The sequence below is a fragment of the Lepisosteus platostomus genome, chromosome 10 (assembly GCF_059453375.1).
Source record: "Lepisosteus platostomus isolate fLepPlt1 chromosome 10, fLepPlt1.hap1, whole genome shotgun sequence".
Lineage (NCBI taxonomy): Eukaryota > Metazoa > Chordata > Actinopteri > Semionotiformes > Lepisosteidae > Lepisosteus > Lepisosteus platostomus.
The window spans coordinates 19,428,970-19,454,263 of NC_142620.1; the positions used below are offsets into that span (position 1 = coordinate 19,428,970).

Here is a 25,294-nt window from a genome sequence, read left to right on the forward strand (position 1 = left end):
TACAACAGGTTAAAGTATTTAAATTTACACCTCTTATAAGCACTGATTGTTTTCTATAATACCCTCAGGGAGAAACAGGAACAACTGTGGAAAGAGGACGAACCAAAACTCCCAGACGACAAGAGGCCAGAATTTCCTGGCCTAAGTTCCCATCGTTTACAAGGGAGAGAAAGATGTACTTCAAAAGATCTCACAGCACATCAGAAGCAGAGGAGCAAAAAACCTTGGATATGAGTCCGACAACAAGTGACACAGAATCTCCAAACAAGTCTCAGGAGCCTCCGAAAACCAAAACAAAGAGGTCAAAGATAAAGCTGCCAAGCCTGGGAATGAGGAGCCTTAAGGGCAAATCAATGGATCAACACGATAACGATACTGTAGCAGAAACGTCAGAACATTTGGAAGTGACTGAGAAATATCTTACAGAAAAGGAAATACCCGAAATCTGTGCATTAGATGCAAATGGAAGTAAAGACACCTCAAAGGTAAATGATAAGAGTTCATTTCCAAATGTGACAGGCCCTGAAGTTGAAATCAGCCAATATAAAGCAGAACTCATCGCCCTGGACAAAACACTCAAAACGGCTGACATTTCCATTTGTGGACCAAAATCTGGTGATATTCTTGTTGAACCTGGTGAAGAACAAATTAAAAACAAAAGAACTCCAGAAGGAAAAAGAAGGAAGAAGAAACTTAGATCAGAACTAAAAGTGAATATAAGCGGAAAAGAGAAAGGAGACATAAGTCCTGAACCACAAGCAATGGCACCTCAGACATTAATTCTAAAAGCTTCACCACATGGTCTAGGACCTGAGTTTCAATTTGAGCTCCACACTAGTGAAGCTGGAGTTAGAACTCCTGAAGATCTGGAATTAAGAGATGCCCCAGTTAGTCCTAATGTAATATCACATGCTGAGCTGAAAGGACGTCAACTTTCCATTGATATAAGCACTCAAAAAATAGATTCTAATAGATCCAGTGTTAAAGTTGATGTGAAGAAGCCAAAAGAGAGAATAACAGATAAAGCACAGCAGCTGAAATCTGAGGATGATGAAAAAGCAGGACCTGAAGGGACGTCTGAAAATTTACAACCTACTGCATCCCTACACATGCAGGCACCAACCCTAGAGATGGAAACGGAAAGCAGAGAAAAGAGCCTTCCTTCACCAACAATTAAAACTGTTCTAAAATCTTACGAAGCTAAAATGGAACCGCCAGCTGTTTTGGCTCATGCTGAAAAGAGCAAAATCAAGATGTCAAAGAAAGGGGATCCTGAACTTGGCATAGCACCAGTAGATGTTCCAGCTAGAAAAGAAGCCGTGGGTGAACAGAAGGCATCAAAGATAGAAGCTGAAAAGATAATTAAAGGCAAAAGTAAGCATGTTCCAGAGCAGGAAACACAAAGCATTATCACCAGAAGTCAACAGGTGGAAATTAGCAAAAAAGGGATACAACCAAGAAGTTCAGAAACAGAAATGCAAATTCCAAAGTTTGACAGCGGTGATGTCAATGCTTCAGACAAAGATTCTCCTTTCCTTAAAGGGGATGTACACATGAGTAAGCCACAGACAGAAACAAAACACACCAAATTAGAACAGCCAACACAAGGAAAGAAAACTGAACTATATAAACCTAAAATTCCAAAATCAGTTATCTCTCTCCCCAATGTGAAAACAACAGAGAGAGAAGACGATCTAAACAAATCTGATAAAACTACGACTGAAGCTGAAGCCTCTTTATTACAACCAGTAACTGGAATTAAAATTACAGAAACAAAAAGTGAACTAGATCTTTCACAATCCATAAGGAAGACTGATATTCCACAGATGGAAATTAAAGCTACAAGAATTCATCCAGAACTGGATGTAGATAATGTGATAGGAGCGATGAGCAAATCAAAACTACATGAGTTCAAGTTGCCTAAAATAGACCTCTCTGATCTTGATGTCCATGAAAAAATCACAATGACAGATGTGAAAGAAAGCAAAGGAAAAAGCATTACTACAGCAGAAGTTTCACATTCAAAAGGTGAGATGCATAAAGAAGAAACACCACTTCACATTCAGCTCAGAGAGGATACTGAGATACAACCTATATGGGGCACAGCACCGAAGGGAAAATTCAAGATTCCATGTATAGAAAAAGGCACAGAAGCCACTCCAGTACAAGTAGATGTCCATTTTACAGAAGAACATCTCTCTCTGCCAGGAGAGATCGGAAATGAAATAAAAAGGATAAAATTACATCCCTCAAATACAAATGTAGAAGGTGAAGATATACAAACAAGAAGCAATTTGAATATTACAAAGTTCAAGCTTCCAAAAATGGAAATCTCTGGATATGATACGCATCACCAAATCACAAAGACAGAACTCTTTTTTGATGATGTGCCACAAAAACCGATTAAAAGTGCAAAGACAGAAATCAAAGAACCAATGTTAAGAGACAAAGAGAAATATAGGGATACCGAAATTAGAAGAGCAGCAGACACATTTCAAATACCTTCAATTGAAAAACCGAAAACTATTTTTTCAACTACAAAAGACATAACAAAAGCAGAAGCTCCAAAGATAGAAGGAGACATAACCTTACCCACAATGGAGATTTCTCTTCCAAAAGCAGACCTGGATGTTAAAAGCCCTGAAATCAGCACTACAGCTGATGTCAAGATTCCCAAACCCCAGCTAACAGTGTCAGGAGAAAAACCTGCTGTTGATCTCAAGGGCCCCAGTGTGGACACTGAAGGTCCAGATCTAGATGTGGACCTGAAAGGGAAAGGACTTGAAATAGAAGGTGAAGGAAGCAAATTCAAAATGCCAAAGTTTGGAAATTCCCTTCCAAAGGTCAAAGGAACAGGACTGGATATTGGTGCACCCAAGCCAGATGTTGATATTACGCTTCCAGAGGCTAAAATACAAGCAAAGGTTCCTGAAGTAGACGTGGAGGCACCCTCAGTGGAAGGCAAAATAGAAGTGCCAGAAATCGATGGAAAGGGTCTTGATGTGAAATTAACAAAGCCGAAAATATCTCTGCCCAAGTTTGGAATTTCAAAGGCAGATATGAAAGCCCCAGAGGCTGAGATTGATGTCAGTCTCCCAAAAGGAGACATTACTCTGCCCGAAGGAGCAGTAGAAATCAAAGGGCCAAAGGTGGATATCAAAGGTCCAAAGATTGAGGCAGAAGTGAAAGACCAGGACATTGACATTGAAGGCTCTCATGGGAAATTTAAAATGCCGTCCTTTAAAATGCCCAAATTTGGATTTTCATCTCCAAAAGTTAAAGCAGAAGCACCAGAAGTCACTACCGACATCTCGATGCCTGACATAGATGTTCCATCAGGAAAAGTAGGTGTGGACATTGAAGCACCACGTGTAGACGTTGAGAAGCCAGACAGCAAATTTCAAATGCCCAAAGTCAAAATGCCAGACATGGATATATCTCTCCCCAGGGTCAAAGGCCCAGAGATAGACATTCAACTACCAAAAGCACAGGCTGGTGTTTCTGTGTCAAAGCCAGATCTTGACGTCAAGGGGCCTGAAGTAGAATTTAAAGCTCCAGCTTTGGAAGGGAAGGTTGATGTTCCTGAAATTGAAGCCAAAGGTGGGAGAGGAAAATTCCAGCTTCCTCACATGAAATTACCATCTTTTGGGATTTCCACACCGGACATCAAAGCCCCTAAAATACAAGGAGACATAACCTTACCCACAGTGGACATATCTCTTCCAAAAGCAGACCCGGATGTTAAAAGCCCTAAAATCAGCACTACAGCTGACGTCAAGATTCCCAAACCCCAGCTAACAGTGTCAGGAGAAAAACCTGCTGTTGATCTCAAGGGCCCCAGTATGGACATTGAAGGTCCAGATCTAGATGTGGACCTGAAAGGGAAAGGACCTGAAATAGAAGGTGAAGGAAGCAAATTCAAACTACCAAAGTTTGGGATTTCCCTTCCAAAGGTCAAAGGAACAGGACTGGATATTGGTGCACCCAAGCCAGATGTTGATATTACGCTTCCAGAGGCTAAAATACAAGCAAAGGTTCCTGAAGTAGACGTGGAGGCACCCTCAGTGGAAGGCAAAATAGAAGTGCCAGAAATCGATGGAAAGGGTCTTGATGTGAAATTAACAAAGCCGAAAATATCTCTGCCCAAGTTTGGAATTTCAAAGGCAGATATGAAAGCCCCAGAGGCTGAGATTGATGTCAGTCTCCCAAAAGGAGACATTACTCTGCCCGAAGGAGCAGTAGAAATCAAAGGGCCAAAGGTGGATATCAAAGGTCCAAAGATTGAGGCAGAAGTGAAAGACCAGGACATTGACATTGAAGGCTCTCATGGGAAATTTAAAATGCCGTCCTTTAAAATGCCCAAATTTGGATTTTCATCTCCAAAAGTTAAAGCAGAAGCACCAGAAGTCACTACCGACATCTCGATGCCTGACATAGATGTTCCATCAGGAAAAGTAGGTGTGGACATTGAAGCACCACGTGTAGACGTTGAGAAGCCAGACAGCAAATTTCAAATGCCCAAAGTCAAAATGCCAGACATGGATATATCTCTCCCCAGGGTCAAAGGCCCAGAGATAGACATTCAACTACCAAAAGCACAGGCTGGTGTTTCTGTGTCAAAGCCAGATCTTGACGTCAAGGGGCCTGAAGTAGAATTTAAAGCTCCAGCTTTGGAAGGGAAGGTTGATGTTCCAGAAATGGAAGCCAAAGGTGGGAGAGGAAAATTCCAGCTTCCTCACATGAAATTACCATCTTTTGGGATTTCCACACCGGACATCAAAGCCCCTAAAATACAAGGAGACATAACCTTACCCACAGTGGACATTTCTCTTCCAAAAGCAGACCTGGATGTTAAAAGCCCTGAAATCAGCACTACAGCTGACGTCAAGATTCCCAAACCCCAGCTAACAGTGTCAGGAGAAAAACCTGCTGTTGATCTCAAGGGCCCCAGTGTGGACATTGAAGGTCCAGATCTAGATGTGGACCTGAAAGGGAAAGGACCTGAAATAGAAGGTGAAGGAAGCAAATTCAAACTACCAAAGTTTGGGATTTCCCTTCCAAAGGTCAAAGGAACAGGACTGGATATTGGTGCACCCAAGCCAGATGTTGATATTACGCTTCCAGAGGCTAAAATACAAGCAAAGGTTCCTGAAGTAGACGTGGAGCCACCCTCAGTGGAAGGCAAAATAGAAGTGCCAGAAATCGATGGAAAGGGTCTTGATGTGAAATTAACAAAGCCGAAAATATCTCTGCCCAAGTTTGGAATTTCAAAGGCAGATATGAAAGCCCCAGAGGCTGAGATTGATGTCAGTCTCCCAAAAGGAGACATTACTCTGCCCGAAGGAGCAGTAGAAATCAAAGGGCCAAAGGTGGATATCAAAGGTCCAAAGATTGAGGCAGAAGTGAAAGACCAGGACATTGACATTGAAGGCTCTCATGGGAAATTTAAAATGCCGTCCTTTAAAATGCCCAAATTTGGATTTTCATCTCCAAAAGTTAAAGCAGAAGCACCAGAAGTCACTACCGACATCTCGATGCCTGACATAGATGTTCCATCAGGAAAAGTAGGTGTGGACATTGAAGCACCACGTGTAGACGTTGAGAAGCCAGACAGCAAATTTCAAATGCCCAAAGTCAAAATGCCAGACATGGATATATCTCTCCCCAGGGTCAAAGGCCCAGAGATAGACATTCAACTACCAAAAGCACAGGCTGGTGTTTCTGTGTCAAAGCCAGATCTTGACGTCAAGGGGCCTGAAGTAGAATTTAAAGCTCCAGCTTTGGAAGGGAAGGTTGATGTTCCTGAAATTGAAGCCAAAGGTGGGAGAGGAAAATTCCAGCTTCCTCACATGAAATTACCATCTTTTGGGATTTCCACACCGGACATCAAAGCCCCTAAAATACAAGGAGACATAACCTTACCCACAGTGGACATATCTCTTCCAAAAGCAGACCCGGATGTTAAAAGCCCTAAAATCAGCACTACAGCTGACGTCAAGATTCCCAAACCCCAGCTAACAGTGTCAGGAGAAAAACCTGCTGTTGATCTCAAGGGCCCCAGTGTGGACATTGAAGGTCCAGATCTAGATGTGGACCTGAAAGGGAAAGGACTTGAAATAGAAGGTGAAGGAAGCAAATTCAAAATGCCAAAGTTTGGGATTTCCCTTCCAAAGGTCAAAGGTACAGGATTGGATATTGGTGCACCCAAGCCAGATGTTGATATTACGCTTCCAGAGGCTAAAATACAAGCAAAGGTTCCTGAAGTAGACGTGGAGCCACCCTCAGTGGAAGGCAAAATAGAAGTGCCAGAAATCGATGGAAAGGGTCTTGATGTGAAATTAACAAAGCCGAAAATATCTCTGCCCAAGTTTGGAATTTCAAAGGCAGATATGAAAGCCCCAGAGGCTGAGATTGATGTCAGTCTCCCAAAAGGAGACATTACTCTGCCCGAAGGAGCAGTAGAAATCAAAGGGCCAAAGGTGGATATCAAAGGTCCAAAGATTGAGGCAGAAGTGAAAGACCAGGACATTGACATTGAAGGCTCTCATGGGAAATTTAAAATGCCGTCCTTTAAAATGCCCAAATTTGGATTTTCATCTCCAAAAGTTAAAGCAGAAGCACCAGAAGTCACTACCGACATCTCGATGCCTGACATAGATGTTCCATCAGGAAAAGTAGGTGTGGACATTGAAGCACCACGTGTAGACGTTGAGAAGCCAGACAGCAAATTTCAAATGCCCAAAGTCAAAATGCCAGACATGGATATATCTCTCCCCAGGGTCAAAGGCCCAGAGATAGACATTCAACTACCAAAAGCACAGGCTGGTGTTTCTGTGTCAAAGCCAGATCTTGACGTCAAGGGGCCTGAAGTAGAATTAAAAGCTCCAGCTTTGGAAGGGAAGGTTGATGTTCCAGAAATGGAAGCCAAAGGTGGGAGAGGAAAATTCCAGCTTCCTCACATGAAATTACCATCTTTTGGGATTTCCACACCGGACATCAAAGCCCCTAAAATACAAGGAGACATAACCTTACCCACAGTGGACATTTCTCTTCCAAAAGCAGACCTGGATGTTAAAAGCCCTGAAATCAGCACTACAGCTGACGTCAAGATTCCCAAACCCCAGCTAACAGTGTCAGGAGAAAAACCTGCTGTTGATCTCAAGGGCCCCAGTGTGGACATTGAAGGTCCAGATCTAGATGTGGACCTGAAAGGGAAAGGACCTGAAATAGAAGGTGAAGGAAGCAAATTCAAACTACCAAAGTTTGGGATTTCCCTTCCAAAGGTCAAAGGAACAGGACTGGATATTGGTGCACCCAAGCCAGATGTTGATATTACGCTTCCAGAGGCTAAAATACAAGCAAAGGTTCCTGAAGTAGACGTGGAGGCACCCTCAGTGGAAGGCAAAATAGAAGTGCCAGAAATCGATGGAAAGGGTCTTGATGTGAAATTAACAAAGCCGAAAATATCTCTGCCCAAGTTTGGAATTTCAAAGGCAGATATGAAAGCCCCAGAGGCTGAGATTGATGTCAGTCTCCCAAAAGGAGACATTACTCTGCCCGAAGGAGCAGTAGAAATCAAAGGGCCAAAGGTGGATATCAAAGGTCCAAAGATTGAGGCAGAAGTGAAAGACCAGGACATTGACATTGAAGGCTCTCATGGGAAATTTAAAATGCCGTCCTTTAAAATGCCCAAATTTGGATTTTCATCTCCAAAAGTTAAAGCAGAAGCACCAGAAGTCACTACCGACATCTCGATGCCTGACATAGATGTTCCATCAGGAAAAGTAGGTGTGGACATTGAAGCACCACGTGTAGACGTTGAGAAGCCAGACAGCAAATTTCAAATGCCCAAAGTCAAAATGCCAGACATGGATATATCTCTCCCCAGGGTCAAAGGCCCAGAGATAGACATTCAACTACCAAAAGCACAGGCTGGTGTTTCTGTGTCAAAGCCAGATCTTGACGTCAAGGGGCCTGAAGTAGAATTTAAAGCTCCAGCTTTGGAAGGGAAGGTTGATGTTCCTGAAATTGAAGCCAAAGGTGGGAGAGGAAAATTCCAGCTTCCTCACATGAAATTACCATCTTTTGGGATTTCCACACCGGACATCAAAGCCCCTAAAATACAAGGAGACATAACCTTACCCACAGTGGACATATCTCTTCCAAAAGCAGACCCGGATGTTAAAAGCCCTAAAATCAGCACTACAGCTGACGTCAAGATTCCCAAACCCCAGCTAACAGTGTCAGGAGAAAAACCTGCTGTTGATCTCAAGGGCCCCAGTGTGGACATTGAAGGTCCAGATCTAGATGTGGACCTGAAAGGGAAAGGACTTGAAATAGAAGGTGAAGGAAGCAAATTCAAAATGCCAAAGTTTGGGATTTCCCTTCCAAAGGTCAAAGGTACAGGATTGGATATTGGTGCACCCAAGCCAGATGTTGATATTACGCTTCCAGAGGCTAAAATACAAGCAAAGGTTCCTGAAGTAGACGTGGAGCCACCCTCAGTGGAAGGCAAAATAGAAGTGCCAGAAATCGATGGAAAGGGTCTTGATGTGAAATTAACAAAGCCGAAAATATCTCTGCCCAAGTTTGGAATTTCAAAGGCAGATATGAAAGCCCCAGAGGCTGAGATTGATGTCAGTCTCCCAAAAGGAGACATTACTCTGCCCGAAGGAGCAGTAGAAATCAAAGGGCCAAAGGTGGATATCAAAGGTCCAAAGATTGAGGCAGAAGTGAAAGACCAGGACATTGACATTGAAGGCTCTCATGGGAAATTTAAAATGCCGTCCTTTAAAATGCCCAAATTTGGATTTTCATCTCCAAAAGTTAAAGCAGAAGCACCAGAAGTCACTACCGACATCTCGATGCCTGACATAGATGTTCCATCAGGAAAAGTAGGTGTGGACATTGAAGCACCACGTGTAGACGTTGAGAAGCCAGACAGCAAATTTCAAATGCCCAAAGTCAAAATGCCAGACATGGATATATCTCTCCCCAGGGTCAAAGGCCCAGAGATAGACATTCAACTACCAAAAGCACAGGCTGGTGTTTCTGTGTCAAAGCCAGATCTTGACGTCAAGGGGCCTGAAGTAGAATTAAAAGCTCCAGCTTTGGAAGGGAAGGTTGATGTTCCAGAAATGGAAGCCAAAGGTGGGAGAGGAAAATTCCAGCTTCCTCACATGAAATTACCATCTTTTGGGATTTCCACACCGGACATCAAAGCCCCTAAAATACAAGGAGACATAACCTTACCCACAGTGGACATTTCTCTTCCAAAAGCAGACCTGGATGTTAAAAGCCCTGAAATCAGCACTACAGCTGACGTCAAGATTCCCAAACCCCAGCTAACAGTGTCAGGAGAAAAACCTGCTGTTGATCTCAAGGGCCCCAGTGTGGACATTGAAGGTCCAGATCTAGATGTGGACCTGAAAGGGAAAGGACCTGAAATAGAAGGTGAAGGAAGCAAATTCAAACTACCAAAGTTTGGGATTTCCCTTCCAAAGGTCAAAGGAACAGGACTGGATATTGGTGCACCCAAGCCAGATGTTGATATTACGCTTCCAGAGGCTAAAATACAAGCAAAGGTTCCTGAAGTAGACGTGGAGGCACCCTCAGTGGAAGGCAAAATAGAAGTGCCAGAAATCGATGGAAAGGGTCTTGATGTGAAATTAACAAAGCCGAAAATATCTCTGCCCAAGTTTGGAATTTCAAAGGCAGATATGAAAGCCCCAGAGGCTGAGATTGATGTCAGTCTCCCAAAAGGAGACATTACTCTGCCCGAAGGAGCAGTAGAAATCAAAGGGCCAAAGGTGGATATCAAAGGTCCAAAGATTGAGGCAGAAGTGAAAGACCAGGACATTGACATTGAAGGCTCTCATGGGAAATTTAAAATGCCGTCCTTTAAAATGCCCAAATTTGGATTTTCATCTCCAAAAGTTAAAGCAGAAGCACCAGAAGTCACTACCGACATCTCGATGCCTGACATAGATGTTCCATCAGGAAAAGTAGGTGTGGACATTGAAGCACCACGTGTAGACGTTGAGAAGCCAGACAGCAAATTTCAAATGCCCAAAGTCAAAATGCCAGACATGGATATATCTCTCCCCAGGGTCAAAGGCCCAGAGATAGACATTCAACTACCAAAAGCACAGGCTGGTGTTTCTGTGTCAAAGCCAGATCTTGACGTCAAGGGGCCTGAAGTAGAATTTAAAGCTCCAGCTTTGGAAGGGAAGGTTGATGTTCCTGAAATTGAAGCCAAAGGTGGGAGAGGAAAATTCCAGCTTCCTCACATGAAATTACCATCTTTTGGGATTTCCACACCGGACATCAAAGCCCCTAAAATACAAGGAGACATAACCTTACCCACAGTGGACATATCTCTTCCAAAAGCAGACCCGGATGTTAAAAGCCCTAAAATCAGCACTACAGCTGACGTCAAGATTCCCAAACCCCAGCTAACAGTGTCAGGAGAAAAACCTGCTGTTGATCTCAAGGGCCCCAGTGTGGACATTGAAGGTCCAGATCTAGATGTGGACCTGAAAGGGAAAGGACTTGAAATAGAAGGTGAAGGAAGCAAATTCAAAATGCCAAAGTTTGGGATTTCCCTTCCAAAGGTCAAAGGTACAGGATTGGATATTGGTGCACCCAAGCCAGATGTTGATATTACGCTTCCAGAGGCTAAAATACAAGCAAAGGTTCCTGAAGTAGACGTGGAGCCACCCTCAGTGGAAGGCAAAATAGAAGTGCCAGAAATCGATGGAAAGGGTCTTGATGTGAAATTAACAAAGCCGAAAATATCTCTGCCCAAGTTTGGAATTTCAAAGGCAGATATGAAAGCCCCAGAGGCTGAGATTGATGTCAGTCTCCCAAAAGGAGACATTACTCTGCCCGAAGGAGCAGTAGAAATCAAAGGGCCAAAGGTGGATATCAAAGGTCCAAAGATTGAGGCAGAAGTGAAAGACCAGGACATTGACATTGAAGGCTCTCATGGGAAATTTAAAATGCCGTCCTTTAAAATGCCCAAATTTGGATTTTCATCTCCAAAAGTTAAAGCAGAAGCACCAGAAGTCACTACCGACATCTCGATGCCTGACATAGATGTTCCATCAGGAAAAGTAGGTGTGGACATTGAAGCACCACGTGTAGACGTTGAGAAGCCAGACAGCAAATTTCAAATGCCCAAAGTCAAAATGCCAGACATGGATATATCTCTCCCCAGGGTCAAAGGCCCAGAGATAGACATTCAACTACCAAAAGCACAGGCTGGTGTTTCTGTGTCAAAGCCAGATCTTGACGTCAAGGGGCCTGAAGTAGAATTTAAAGCTCCAGCTTTGGAAGGGAAGGTTGATGTTCCTGAAATTGAAGCCAAAGGTGGGAGAGGAAAATTCCAGCTTCCTCACATGAAATTACCATCTTTTGGGATTTCCACACCGGACATCAAAGCCCCTAAAATACAAGGAGACATAACCTTACCCACAGTGGACATATCTCTTCCAAAAGCAGACCCGGATGTTAAAAGCCCTAAAATCAGCACTACAGCTGACGTCAAGATTCCCAAACCCCAGCTAACAGTGTCAGGAGAAAAACCTGCTGTTGATCTCAAGGGCCCCAGTGTGGACATTGAAGGTCCAGATCTAGATGTGGACCTGAAAGGGAAAGGACTTGAAATAGAAGGTGAAGGAAGCAAATTCAAAATGCCAAAGTTTGGGATTTCCCTTCCAAAGGTCAAAGGTACAGGATTGGATATTGGTGCACCCAAGCCAGATGTTGATATTACGCTTCCAGAGGCTAAAATACAAGCAAAGGTTCCTGAAGTAGACGTGGAGCCACCCTCAGTGGAAGGCAAAATAGAAGTGCCAGAAATCGATGGAAAGGGTCTTGATGTGAAATTAACAAAGCCGAAAATATCTCTGCCCAAGTTTGGAATTTCAAAGGCAGATATGAAAGCCCCAGAGGCTGAGATTGATGTCAGTCTCCCAAAAGGAGACATTACTCTGCCCGAAGGAGCAGTAGAAATCAAAGGGCCAAAGGTGGATATCAAAGGTCCAAAGATTGAGGCAGAAGTGAAAGACCAGGACATTGACATTGAAGGCTCTCATGGGAAATTTAAAATGCCGTCCTTTAAAATGCCCAAATTTGGATTTTCATCTCCAAAAGTTAAAGCAGAAGCACCAGAAGTCACTACCGACATCTCGATGCCTGACATAGATGTTCCATCAGGAAAAGTAGGTGTGGACATTGAAGCACCACGTGTAGACGTTGAGAAGCCAGACAGCAAATTTCAAATGCCCAAAGTCAAAATGCCAGACATGGATATATCTCTCCCCAGGGTCAAAGGCCCAGAGATAGACATTCAACTACCAAAAGCACAGGCTGGTGTTTCTGTGTCAAAGCCAGATCTTGACGTCAAGGGGCCTGAAGTAGAATTTAAAGCTCCAGCTTTGGAAGGGAAGGTTGATGTTCCTGAAATTGAAGCCAAAGGTGGGAGAGGAAAATTCCAGCTTCCTCACATGAAATTACCATCTTTTGGGATTTCCACACCGGACATCAAAGCCCCTAAAATACAAGGAGACATAACCTTACCCACAGTGGACATATCTCTTCCAAAAGCAGACCCGGATGTTAAAAGCCCTAAAATCAGCACTACAGCTGACGTCAAGATTCCCAAACCCCAGCTAACAGTGTCAGGAGAAAAACCTGCTGTTGATCTCAAGGGCCCCAGTGTGGACATTGAAGGTCCAGATCTAGATGTGGACCTGAAAGGGAAAGGACTTGAAATAGAAGGTGAAGGAAGCAAATTCAAAATGCCAAAGTTTGGGATTTCCCTTCCAAAGGTCAAAGGTACAGGATTGGATATTGGTGCACCCAAGCCAGATGTTGATATTACGCTTCCAGAGGCTAAAATACAAGCAAAGGTTCCTGAAGTAGACGTGGAGCCACCCTCAGTGGAAGGCAAAATAGAAGTGCCAGAAATCGATGGAAAGGGTCTTGATGTGAAATTAACAAAGCCGAAAATATCTCTGCCCAAGTTTGGAATTTCAAAGGCAGATATGAAAGCCCCAGAGGCTGAGATTGATGTTAGTCTCCCAAAAGGAGACATTACTCTGCCCGAAGGAGCAGTAGAAATCAAAGGGCCAAAGGTGGATATCAAAGGTCCAAAGATTGAGGCAGAAGTGAAAGACCAGGACATTGACATTGAAGGCTCTCATGGGAAATTTAAAATGCCGTCCTTTAAAATGCCCAAATTTGGATTTTCATCTCCAAAAGTTAAAGCAGAAGCACCAGAAGTCACTACCGACATCTCGATGCCTGACATAGATGTTCCATCAGGAAAAGTAGGTGTGGACATTGAAGCACCACGTGTAGACATTGAGAAGCCAGACAGCAAATTTCAAATGCCCAAAGTCAAAATGCCAGACATGGATATATCTCTCCCCAGAGTCAAAGGCCCAGAGATAGACATTCAACTACCAACAGCACAGGCTGGTGTTTCTGTGTCAAAGCCAGATCTTGACGTCAAGGGGCCTGAAGTAGAATTTAAAGCTCCAGCTTTGGAAGGGAAGGTTGATGTTCCTGAAATTGAAGCCAAAGGTGGGAGAGGAAAATTCCAGCTTCCTCACATGAAATTACCATCTTTTGGGATTTCCACACCGGACATGAAAGCCCCTAAAATACAAGGAGACATAACCTTACCCACAGTGGACATATCTCTTCCAAAAGCAGACCTGGATGTTAAAAGCCCTAAAATCAGCACTACAGCTGACGTCAAGATTCCCAAACCCCAGCTAACAGTGTCAGGAGAAAAACCTGCTGTTGATCTCAAGGGCCCCAGTGTGGACATTGAAGGTCCAGATCTAGATGTGGACCTGAAAGGGAAAGGACTTGAAATAGAAGGTGAAGGAAGCAAATTCAAAATGCCAAAGTTTGGGATTTCCCTTCCAAAGGTCAAAGGTACAGGATTGGATATTGGTGCACCCAAGCCAGATGTTGATATTACGCTTCCAGAGGCTAAAATACAAGCAAAGGTTCCTGAAGTAGACGTGGAGGCACCCTCAGTGGAAGGCAAAATAGAAATGCCAGAAATCGATGGAAAGGGTCTTGATGTGAAATTAACAAAGCCGAAACTATCTCTGCCCAAGTTTGGAATTTCAAAGGCAGATATGAAAGCCCCAGAGGCTGAGATTGATGTCAGTCTCCCAAAGGGAGACATTACTCTGCCCGAAGGAGCAGTAGAAATCAAAGGGCCAAAGGTGGATATCAAAGGTCCAAAGATTGAGGCAGAAGTGAAAGATAAGGAAATTGATATTGAAGGCTCTCATGGGAAATTTAAAATGCCGTCCTTTAAAATGCCCAAATTTGGATTTTCATCTCCAAAAGTTAAAGCAGAAGCACCAGAAGTCAGTGCCGACATCTCGATACCTGACATAGATGTTTCATCAGGAAAAGTAGGTGTGGACATTGAAGCACCACGTGTAGACGTTGAGAAGCCAGACAGCAAATTTCAAATGCCCAAAGTCAAAATGCCAGACATGGATATATCTCTCCCCAGATTCAAAGGCCCAGAGATAGACATTCAACTACCAAGAGCACAGGCTGGTGTTTCTGTGTCAAAGCCAGATCTTGACGTCAAGGGGACTGAAGTAGAATTTAAAGCTCCAGCTTTGGAAGGAAAGGTTGATGTTCCTGAAATTGAAGCCAAAGGTGGGAGAGGAAAATTCCAGCTTCCTCACATGAAATGGCCATCTTTTGGGATTTCCGCACCGGACATCAAAGCCCCTAAAATACAAGGAGACATAACCTTACCCACAGTGGACATTTCTCTTCCAAAAGCAGACCTGGATGTTAAAAGCCCTGAAATCAGCACTACAGCTGACGTCAAGATTCCCAAACCCCAGCTAACAGTGTCAGGAGAAAAACCTGCTGTTGATCTCAAGGGTCCCAGTGTGGATATTGCAGGTCCAGATCTAGATGTGGACCTGAAAGGGAAAGGACTTGAAATAGAAGGTGAAGGAAGCAAATTCAAACTACCAAAGTTTGGGATTTCCTTTCCAAAGGTCAAAGGAACAGGACTGGATATTAGTGCACTCAAGCCAGATGTTGATATTACGCTTCCAGAGGCTAAAATACAAGCAAAGGTTCCTGAAGTAGACGTGGAGCCACCCTCAGTGGAAGGCAAAATAGAAATGCCAGAAATCGATGGAAAGGGTCTTGATGTGAAATTAACAAAGCCGAAAATATCTCTGCCCAAGTTTGGAATTTCAAAGGCAGATATGAAAGCCCCAGAGGCTGAGATTGATGTCAGTCTCCCAAAGGGAGACATTACTCTGCCCGAAGGAGCAGTAGAAATCAAAGGGCCAAAGGTGGATATCAAAGGTCCAAAGATTGAGGCAGAAGTGAAAGACCAGGACATTGACATTGAAGGCTCTCATGGGAAATTTAAAATGCCGTCCTTTAAAATGCCCAAATTTGGATTTTCATCTCCAAAAGTTAAAGCAGAAGCACCAGAAGTCACTACCGACATCTCGATGCCTAACATAGACGTTCCATCAGGAAAAGTAGGTGTGGACATTGAAGCACCACGTGTAGACGTTGAGAAGCCAGACAGCAAATTTCAAATGCCTAAAGTCAAAATGCCAGACATGGATATATCTCTCCCCAGGGTCAAAGGCCCAGAGATAGACATTCAACTACCAAAAGCACAGGCTGGTGTTTCTGTGTCAAAGCCAGATCTTGACGTCAAGGGGCCTGAAGTAGAATTTAAAGCTCCAGCTTTGGAAGGGAAGGTTGATGTTCCAGAAATTGAAGCCAAAGGTGGGAGAGGAAAATTCCAGCTTCCTCACATGAAATTGCCATCTTTTGGGATTTCCAAACCGGACATCAAAGCCCCTAAAATACAAGGAGACATAACCTTACCCACAGTGGACATTTGTATTCCAAAAGCAGACCTGGATGTTAAAAGCACTGATAACAGCACTACAGCTGACGTCAAGATTCCCAAACCCCAGCTAACAGTGTCAGGAGAAAAACCTGCTGTTGATCTCAAGGGCCCCAGTGTAGACATTGAAGGTCCAGATCTAGATGTGGACCTGAAAGGGAAAGGACGTGAAATAGAAGGTGAAGGAAGCAAATTCAAACTACCAAAGTTTGGGATTTCCCTTCCAAAGGTCAAAGGAACAGGACTGGATATTGGTGCACCCAAGCCAGATGTTGATATTACGCTTCCAGAGGCTAAAATACAAGCAAAGGTTCCTGAAGTAGACGTGGAGCCACCCTCAGTGGAAGGCAAAATAGAAGTGCCAGAAATCGATGGAAAGGGTCTTGATGTGAAATTAACAAAGCCGAAAATATCTCTGCCTAAGTTTGGAATTTCAAAGGCAGATATGAAAGCCCCAGAGGCTGAGATTGATGTCAGTCTCCCAAAAGGAGACATTACTCTGCCCGAAGGAGCAGTAGAAATCAAAGGGCCAAAGGTGGATATCAAAGGTCCAAAGATTGAGGCAGAAGTGAAAGACCAGGACATTGACATTGAAGGCTCTCATGGGAAATTTAAAATGCCGTCCTTTAAAATGCCCAAATTTGGATTTTCATCTCCAAAAGTTAAAGCAGAAGCACCAGAAGTCACTACCGACATCTCGATGCCTGACATAGATGTTCAATCAGGAAAAGTAGGTGTGGACATTGAAGCACCACGTGTAGACGTTGAGAAGCCAGACAGCAAATTTCAAATGCCCAAAGTCAAAATGCCAGACATGGATATATCTCTCCCCAGGGTCAAAGGCCCAGAGATAGACATTCAACAACCAAAAGCACAGGCTGGTGTTTCTGTGTCAAAGCCAGATCTTGACGTCAAGGGGCCTGAAGTAGAATTTAAAGCTCCAGCTTTGGAAGGGAAGGTTGATGTTCCAGAAATTGAAGCCAAAGGTGGGAGAGGAAAATTCCAGCTTCCTCACATGAAATTGCCATCTTTTGGGATTTCCAAACCGGACATCAAAGCCCCTAAAATACAAGGAGACATAACCTTACCTACAGTGGACATTTCTCTTCCAAAAGCAGACCTGGATGTTAAAAGCCCTGATATCAGCACTACAGCTGACGCCAAGATTCCCAAACCCCAGCTAACAGTGTCAGGAGAAAAACCTGCTGTTGATCTCAAGGGCCCCAGTATGGACATTGAAGGTCCAGATCTAGATGTGGACCTGAAAGGGAAAGGACTTGAAATAGAAGGTGAAGGAAGCAAATTCAAAATGCCAAAGTTTGGGATTTCCCTTCCAAAGGTCAAAGGTACAGGATTGGATATTGGTGCACCCAAGCCAGATGTTGATATTACGCTTCCAGAGGCTAAAATACAAGCAAAGGTTCCTGAAGTAGACGTGGAGGCACCCTCAGTGGAAGGCAAAATAGAAATGCCAGAAATCGATGGAAAGGGTCTTGATGTGAAATTAACAAAGCCGAAAATATCTCTGCCCAAGTTTGGAATTTCAAAGGCAGATATGAAAGCCCCAGAGGCTGAGATTGATGTCAGTCTCCCAAAAGGAGACATTACTCTGCCCGAAGGAGCAGTAGAAATCAAAGGGCCAAAGGTGGATATCAAAGGTCCAAAGATTGAGGCAGAAGTGAAAGACCAGGACATTGACATTGAAGGCTCTCATGGGAAATTTAAAATGCCATCCTTTAAAATGCCCAAATTTGGATTTTCATCTCCAAAAGTTAAAGCAGAAGCACCAGAAGTCACTACCGACATCTCGATGCCGAACATAGACGTTCCATCAGGAAAAGTAGGTGTGGACATTGAAGCACCACGTGTAGACGTTGAGAAGCCAGACAGCAAATTTCAAATGCCCAAAGTCAAAATGCCAGACATGGATATATCTCTCCCCAGAGTCAAAGGCCCAGAGATAGACATTCAACTACCAAAAGCACAGGCTGGTGTTTCTGTGTCAAAGCCAGATCTTGACGTCAAGGGGCCTGAAGTAGAATTTAAAGCTCCAGCTTTGGAAGGGAAGGTTGATGTTCCTGAAATTGAAGCCAAAGGTGGGAGAGGAAAATTCCAGCTTCCTCACATGAAATGGCCATCTTTTGGGATTTCCACACCGGACATCAAAGCCCCTAAAATACAAGGAGACATAACCTTACCCATAGTGGACATTTCTATTCCAAAAGCAGACCTGGATGTTAAAAGCACTGATAACAGCACTACAGCTGATGTCAAGATTCCCAAACCCCAGCTAACAGTGTCAGGAGAAAAACCTGCTGTTGATCTCAAGGGCCCCAGTATGGACATTGCAGGTCCAGATCTAGATGTGGACCTGAAAGGGAAAGGACTTGAAATAGAAGGTGAAGGAAGCAAATTCAAACTGCCAAAGTTTGGAATTTCACTTCCAAAGGTTAAAGGAACAGGACTGGATATTAGTGCACCCAAGCCAGATGTAGATATTACGCTTCCAGAGGCTATAATACAAGCAAAGGTTCCTGAAGTAGACGTTAAGGCACCCTCAGTGGAAGGCAAAATAGAAATTCCAGAAATCAATGGAAAGGGTCTTGACGTGAAACTAAAAAAGCCAAAAAAATCATTGCCCAAGTTTGGAATTTCAAAGGCAGATATGAAAGTCCCAGAGGCTGAGATTGATGTCAACCTCCCAAAAGGAGATATTTCTCTTCCCGAAGGAGCAGTAGAAATCAAAGGGCCAGAGGTTGATATCAAAGGTCCAAAGATTGAAGCAGAAGTAAAAGATAAAGACATTGACATTGAAGGCTCTCATGGGAAATTTAAAATGCCGTCTTTTAAAATGCCAAAATTTGGATTTTCAACTCCAAAAGTTAAAGCAGAAGCACCAGAAGTCAGTACCGACATCTCGATACCTGACATAGATGTTCCATCAGGAAAAGTAGGTGTGGACATTGAAGCACCACGTGTAGACTTTGAAAAGCCAGACAGCAAATTTCAAATGCCCAAAGTCAAAATGCCAGACATGGATATATCTCTTCCCAGAGTCAAAGGCCCAGAGATAGACATTCAACAACCAAAAGCACAAGCTGATGTTTCCATTTCAAAGCCAGATCTTGATGTTAAAGGGCCTGAAGTAGAACTTAAATCTCCATCAACACCAAAAACATCTAGAATTCATCTGCCTACATTTGGAGATTTACTTAAGGGATTCGATCTAGAATTCCATGTCCCTTCATTGGACGCTGAAGATCAATTGGTATCTCCTCAAGCAGATATTTCTCACTCGAGGGTGAATAAGGGCGACAATGAGGGCAGTAGTGTTCTTACAGTCGATCAAAAAGAACAAATTTCTGCTGATGTCATTCTCCCAAACCTACAAACTGGTGACCTTGGTGCTAAAGAATGCGTTGAAGCCACCTCTGAAACCAAGGAAACAGACATTCCACATAAAAAGGAGAGGTTTGGGAAATCTAGGTTTAGGTTTCCCAAGCTGGGTTTTGGTGATTCCTCACACGAAGACAGTAAGACAGAAAACACTTCCCTTATCAGCGGAGCAACAGAAAAGCCACTTGTAACTCCAGAAAAAGCGGAAACCATAGGAATAGAAACTTCAGCAAAGACTGATAAAGGTAGTTGGTTTAAGTTTCCAAAACTTGGGATTTCGTCACCCTCAAAAACTGCCAAAGATCCTGACGACCAGGTCATCCAGCCCTGTGGGGATACAGGTGATACTGAGGGAGATACTAGTTTGACTTCTATGAAATCATCTGATGCTTATGCTGATGTTAGCTCTGAAATGACTAATGAACAAATAGCCCCCTCCGGTGCCTCTCCTACAAAATGCAGGGTGAAGTATTCAGAGCCTACTGTTATGACTGCTGGCAGTGTGTTGAAATCCCCAAGCCATATTATTACTTCCACAGCAAGAACTGAATTGATCCTTTTGGAACCACATTTACCAGAGAAAATGGACACTGCCACTTCTCCTCCCTCTGCCACTGTCATTTCATCATTACAAGACACATCAAAAGTGTCCGCATGGCTTAACCCATTGTCTAAAACTGCAGAAGATATCACTTCAAGAAAACAAGAAATAAGTAACACTGAAACAATCACAGTGCAGACTCTGCCCATACAAAAAGTGACTGTAAAAGCAGGTTCGGCACCTTGGACAACCAATCAATCAGCCAAAAGTACTACAGAACCCCCTAAAACACACATGTCTGTGGAGAAGCATGTAGTAAAGGAAAAATCTGGTAACGAGAAGGAGACAGTTGTTTTAACCCAGAGAACTGAGCAACATCAAACTGCTGAGGGGTCCACTGAACTGATAACTGAAGGGACAGCGTCAGCAATCAAAAGGCTAAGAGACACAATGCACTCAGAAAAGATGAAGTTTTTTGAAGGCGCAGAAAAGCCCACAACTTCTGTAAGCAGTCACACGTCAGAGGAAGGTGAATTAAACAAGAATGCTTCCGCTGAAAGTAAATAATGTTGGACATTTACACTTCCTTTTGCGTTGTCTTGTACCTGTTTACTGGAAACTTGTGTATTTATGTAAGGACATTTCTAGCGTATATAAACAGATGCTTATATACTCATGTTTTATTTGCTCACAAAGATTAATTTACTACAGTATGTATTAATGTGTTTAGCAAACATCATATCTAACAGTACGCCTGATTTGCAAAACGTCATACCATTATTCCAGGTCTACTGCCGAAGGAACACAGTCATCATAAATACACAGAACAGAATTCAGCAGATATGAACTTCAAAAGTTAAACATACTGACAGGTATTTGTCTTCCTAAAAAAGAACTGGAAAGACATATTAAGCTAACAGTTTTTCTTTTCCTGTATTTTAGCTTTAAAGACTCACTTCTTAATGGTGATATGCACATTATGCAATATGCAATATTATAGAAGAAGTAACTATTAATCATTTTCTAGTAGATTCCACTTGGTGTATGGCTCATACTTAGAGGATTTAGAATAACAACAAAACAATTAAGCATAACGTTGAGCTGAATTCAGAAAAGCTATATGAGGTTTGTTCCACTTGGGGAAATAGAAGTAAAAAGAAGGATAGAAAATTGTAAAGTGTGAAAATATGTGGTGTAAATATATTGTATTTGCTACTATATTTTACTTAGCCCATTGCAATTTCTTTACTGGTGGCACCAATACTTTGTATCTACTGTAGCTTTGGCTGATGCAATCAATGTATTTGAACAAGATCATTCAATAAATTTTGAAAAAAAGAAAAACAATGTATATACTTTTTTTGTTTCAAAGTCTTATTTTCATTTAGCTGGATGGCTCAGTAAAAGGTTATGAACATACTTTTTGACAGAGAACATTTAGAAATGTTACATTTCAACAAACTTAGAAATAGTAACTTCAAACATGCTTTTTAAACAGAAATGAATCCGTGCCACCCACAATATCAACCAGCTTGAAATAAAATTATATGATATTGGGCATTGTGCATTCTCCTGTTAAAAAGATACATTATTTTTATTTTTAATGGTCAGAGTGTGGGCTTTGTTGCTGAAAACATTTAAAGCTATCAAACAACATTTTAACATTGCATTCTTTATTTGCATAATCACCAGACTCAGGCAACCAGAGTCAGGCAATATGCATTTATTTTATCGTTAATTTGTTAACCATCTCAATCAACACCCCTTCACCAGCAAGGGGGCCATGTGGTCCATGGAAGCTCTCTTCAGCACACCCAGTCATCACTGAACCAGTCATCATCTTTCATGCCCAAAGAAGGCTCCACAGACGAAATGTTGTTTCTTTTCAGCATGGAATATACCTTTACTTGTTCCTTTGCAGGCTACGCATGCTGATGCAGATACCTACTTGAACTATCATCTTGCGTGCAACAGGCCACACTGCTCCTTGCACAAGTCTCAGCTCAATGAGCCACACATCTCTCAGCAACAACCCTGCAAGGATAGGGGCACCCAGGTAGTCCCAGTATTTAAGACCCTTCCGGCCCAAGTGATAATTAGTTATTTATACCCAATCACTCGGGAGATGCTGGTATTAATCTGTTCGTGTAGTCCAGTTTTATCTGGACTATGGAACGTAACCTGGCTAACCTGACGCAGCTACCCACCTGAACCATTTCTGTAAGATGTTATACATCTTGTGTATCCTTTTATAAGTCATACTTATTCACCATTCACACACGACAAATGCAGTTATATATAAATGCCACTTCAATGAAACAAATGTCAATCCACGTTTAAGGATCGGTGGAGACATTATTTATTTATAGCATCAATAACTGCACCGTATTTTTTGACATTTTGGTCATGATTCATTTCTTATTTATTTCGTTAATTTCTTATTGATTTTATAGCTTACACACTTTTTATCAATGCAAATTATAGTAGTAGAACTTCCGTTCTTATTTGAGTTGCAAAGTGGGAGGGGTGACAACTGTTTTCACTTTAAACAGTTACAAACCATCACTAAAATACTGTACTGTAAATAACATTTTAAATACAAAATAAAAACAACTTAAGTATTTAGTAAACGCACCTCTCCTATGACCTGTGAATCCCAGGTGGCGCAGAAAGCACTACAGCAGCAGCACAGAAAGAGGCAATACTTTTTTATTTTATTTTTTATTTTTTTGTTTTTAATTTTTTTTGGAAAGAGGCAATACTGATTATATTTTAACCCTATCGTTTTTTTCACACACAAACTGACGCTATGTGGCAAAACCGCATTCAGGGTCGACCCAGGGGTTGTTGACTCTCAAGTCGAAACTGAGCTCCCACAGCGCCATCTTCTGGTCTACGGGGAAAAGCTGCCTCGCCCGTCCCTAAGACCTGGTGGGAAAATAATTACTGTACCATTCTTGCAAAATTTGCAAGGAAACACTCAACGTAGATTTTACTAGTTTTGTTTTATTATGCTGTGCATACAAAAAGTTTATGTCCTTCCTACTTAGTCATTAAAGATCCCCTGACACTGTTCATAAGAGTAGGGATATTAACCCTGGCATCACGACTGAATTCCACTTTGGGTTTGCTCAGTCTGTTGTGCCCTTAATTCCATCATTGAAGTAATTTCTTACCTCTAGGCCCTCCATGAGCTCAGATGAGGCCTGGGCCATTTCACATTGTGAGGTCCCCTCATTGTTTGGGAAGAAGGGTAAAAAATATTTTAATATACAGAATGGCACGATGGGAAGATTAAGGTGGGCATTTTGAAACTTCTAAAGAAAGGTAGATTCAGCACTGAAAGGGGGGGTGTTTTTTCACAGCTGTGGACTTTAGTCGAGAATCACAGTATGTGGTAAAAGTTCCAAATTGGACTTAAGTCGAGAAACACAGCCAAATGGTTAGAGTGGAGGACCACGCAATCTTGGCTGAGGTGAGGCCCCCCTGTGAGGTGAGGCCTGGGCCACATGGCTCTCTTAGGGCCTGCTTACCTCTACCTCATCTACTGTGTAGTAAGGGTGCGCATTTCAGTAGAGTTTTGGGATTCTTTAAGTTGAGTAGTGCTATAAACTTTTCTGTATCTAGCCAGCACAATTTATTTTGTCTGCTGGCACAACATAAACAGTTTTTAAGAAAATGTGTATTTTACATGAAAAATGTTGTTTAAATAAATATATTATAATAAATACATGTATTATAAATATATTATAAAGTCCCCAAGAAGCTGGACATCCCTCAAACCCAAGTCGACCTCAACCCTTTCTACGGCAGGATTCAGCTCAAAGCTCATTTTGCTGACAACTGCTCCTCACCAGTAGCGGACAACAACCCGGTCACTGATGCCATTCACAATATTAATCCTAAACGGAACTCTTGGAATCCCCCTTCAGGCCGTTTTCCACCTTTCCAGCATTCAAGTTCCCAAGACCCTTCCCACACCTAGGAAACACAGGTCTAACATCAGAAATTCAGGCGCTCCAATCTCTCCGCAATAGGGATGATATTGTTATCAAACCAGCGGTTTGTGGCAAAAAGACCTTTACATTAAGGAAGCCTCCAAAAAATTAACTCATACTTCTGCCTATTGTCCTGTCCAACAGGATCCTACCACTGACTACCAGAAGTCTTTTATTAGCAACCAGGAGCTCCCCCAGCAGGTGAACTGTCTCATCATCGAACATCCCCAGGTATCCCAATTCTATCTCCTTCCCAAAACCCACAAACCCGACACCCCTGGACGCCCCATTGTCTCATCATGCAATTGTCCGACCACACTCATCTCTGCTTTTCTCAACAGCCTTATGAGACCGCTGGTTGAAATGCTTCCCTTATATATAAAGGACACCAACCATGCCCTCCAACTTTTCAATGATTTCCAATTTCAGGGTCCGGAATGCTACACTTTTACCATGGATATCACGTCTCTCTACACCGTCATTCCCCACAATGATGGTCTTACAGCCCTCAAGCACATGTTAGACAAACGCGCAGAGCTCAATTCACCCACTCACACTCTAGTGCATCTTGCGGAATTTGTTTTCACACTCAATGTGTTCTCTTTCAATAACCTTTTTTATCAGCAGGTTAGTGGAGTCGCCATGGGCACCAGGATGGGACCTACCTATTTGTCGTCTGGGTAGAAGAACACTTCTTTGCTTCCTATACTGGCTTTGTCAATGACCTCTACAAGCGATACATCAATGACTGCATCGGTGCTGCTACATGCTCTAATGACCAGCTAAAGAACTTCCTGCATCAATTTTACTAACTCTCACCCGTCCCTCAAATATTCAGTTAACATCTTCCACCATCCGTTTCTAGAGGTAAATTTATCTATTAACCATCCACGACTCTCTACGTCGGTCTATTACAAACCCACATTTTCACACAGCTATCTCCTGTACAGCTCTTTTCACCCCACTCACACAAAAAACACTCTCCCTTTTTCACAGTTCCTCAGGTTACGTTGACTCTGCAGTGACGACATCGATTTCCAGAACCAAGCACTCAAAATGCATTCATTTTTCATCAACAGAGGATACCCCACCAATGTTATCGATAGGGCCCTCACATGGGCCAAAAACAGCCCTCAGCTCATCAACTCAACAGAGAAGTCCCGGTCTCACAACCGCATTCCTTTGGTGCTTCCCTACCACTCTAACGCACTTTCTATCCCCAGGACCATTATTAACAACTACTCCATTTTACAGGACAATTCCTCCATCTGTACCCTTTTTTCTGACCACCCAATCATCTCTTACCGCCAACCATCCAATCTACATAAACTTCTGGTTCACAGCTCCCTTGACCGCACTCGGCCATCAGCCCCACCAGGAACCTTCCCCTGCAACAGAACTTTCCTCATCACCTGCAAATACATA

At 42.8% G+C, this 25,294-nt stretch overlaps 1 protein-coding gene across 3 annotated transcripts in view; it reads left to right on the forward strand.

The window, feature by feature from the left end:
* Window positions 1–21,218, forward strand: part of LOC148653520 (uncharacterized) — a 37,831-nt gene extending 16,613 nt beyond the window's left edge. Inside the window, exons 7-8 of one of the 3 annotated variants that reach the window (XM_088648638.1) lie at window positions 69–13,943; window positions 15,054–21,218. In XM_088648638.1, the coding sequence (XP_088504764.1) occupies window positions 69–13,943; window positions 15,054–20,438 (19,260 nt within the window). In that variant the 3' untranslated portion in view covers window positions 20,439–21,218. Of the gene's footprint in view, window positions 1–68 lie in introns of all 3 variants that reach the window. The other 2 variants (XM_088648639.1, XM_088648637.1) reach the window with 2 other exon arrangements.
* Window positions 21,219–25,294: the final 4,076 nt, after the last annotated feature.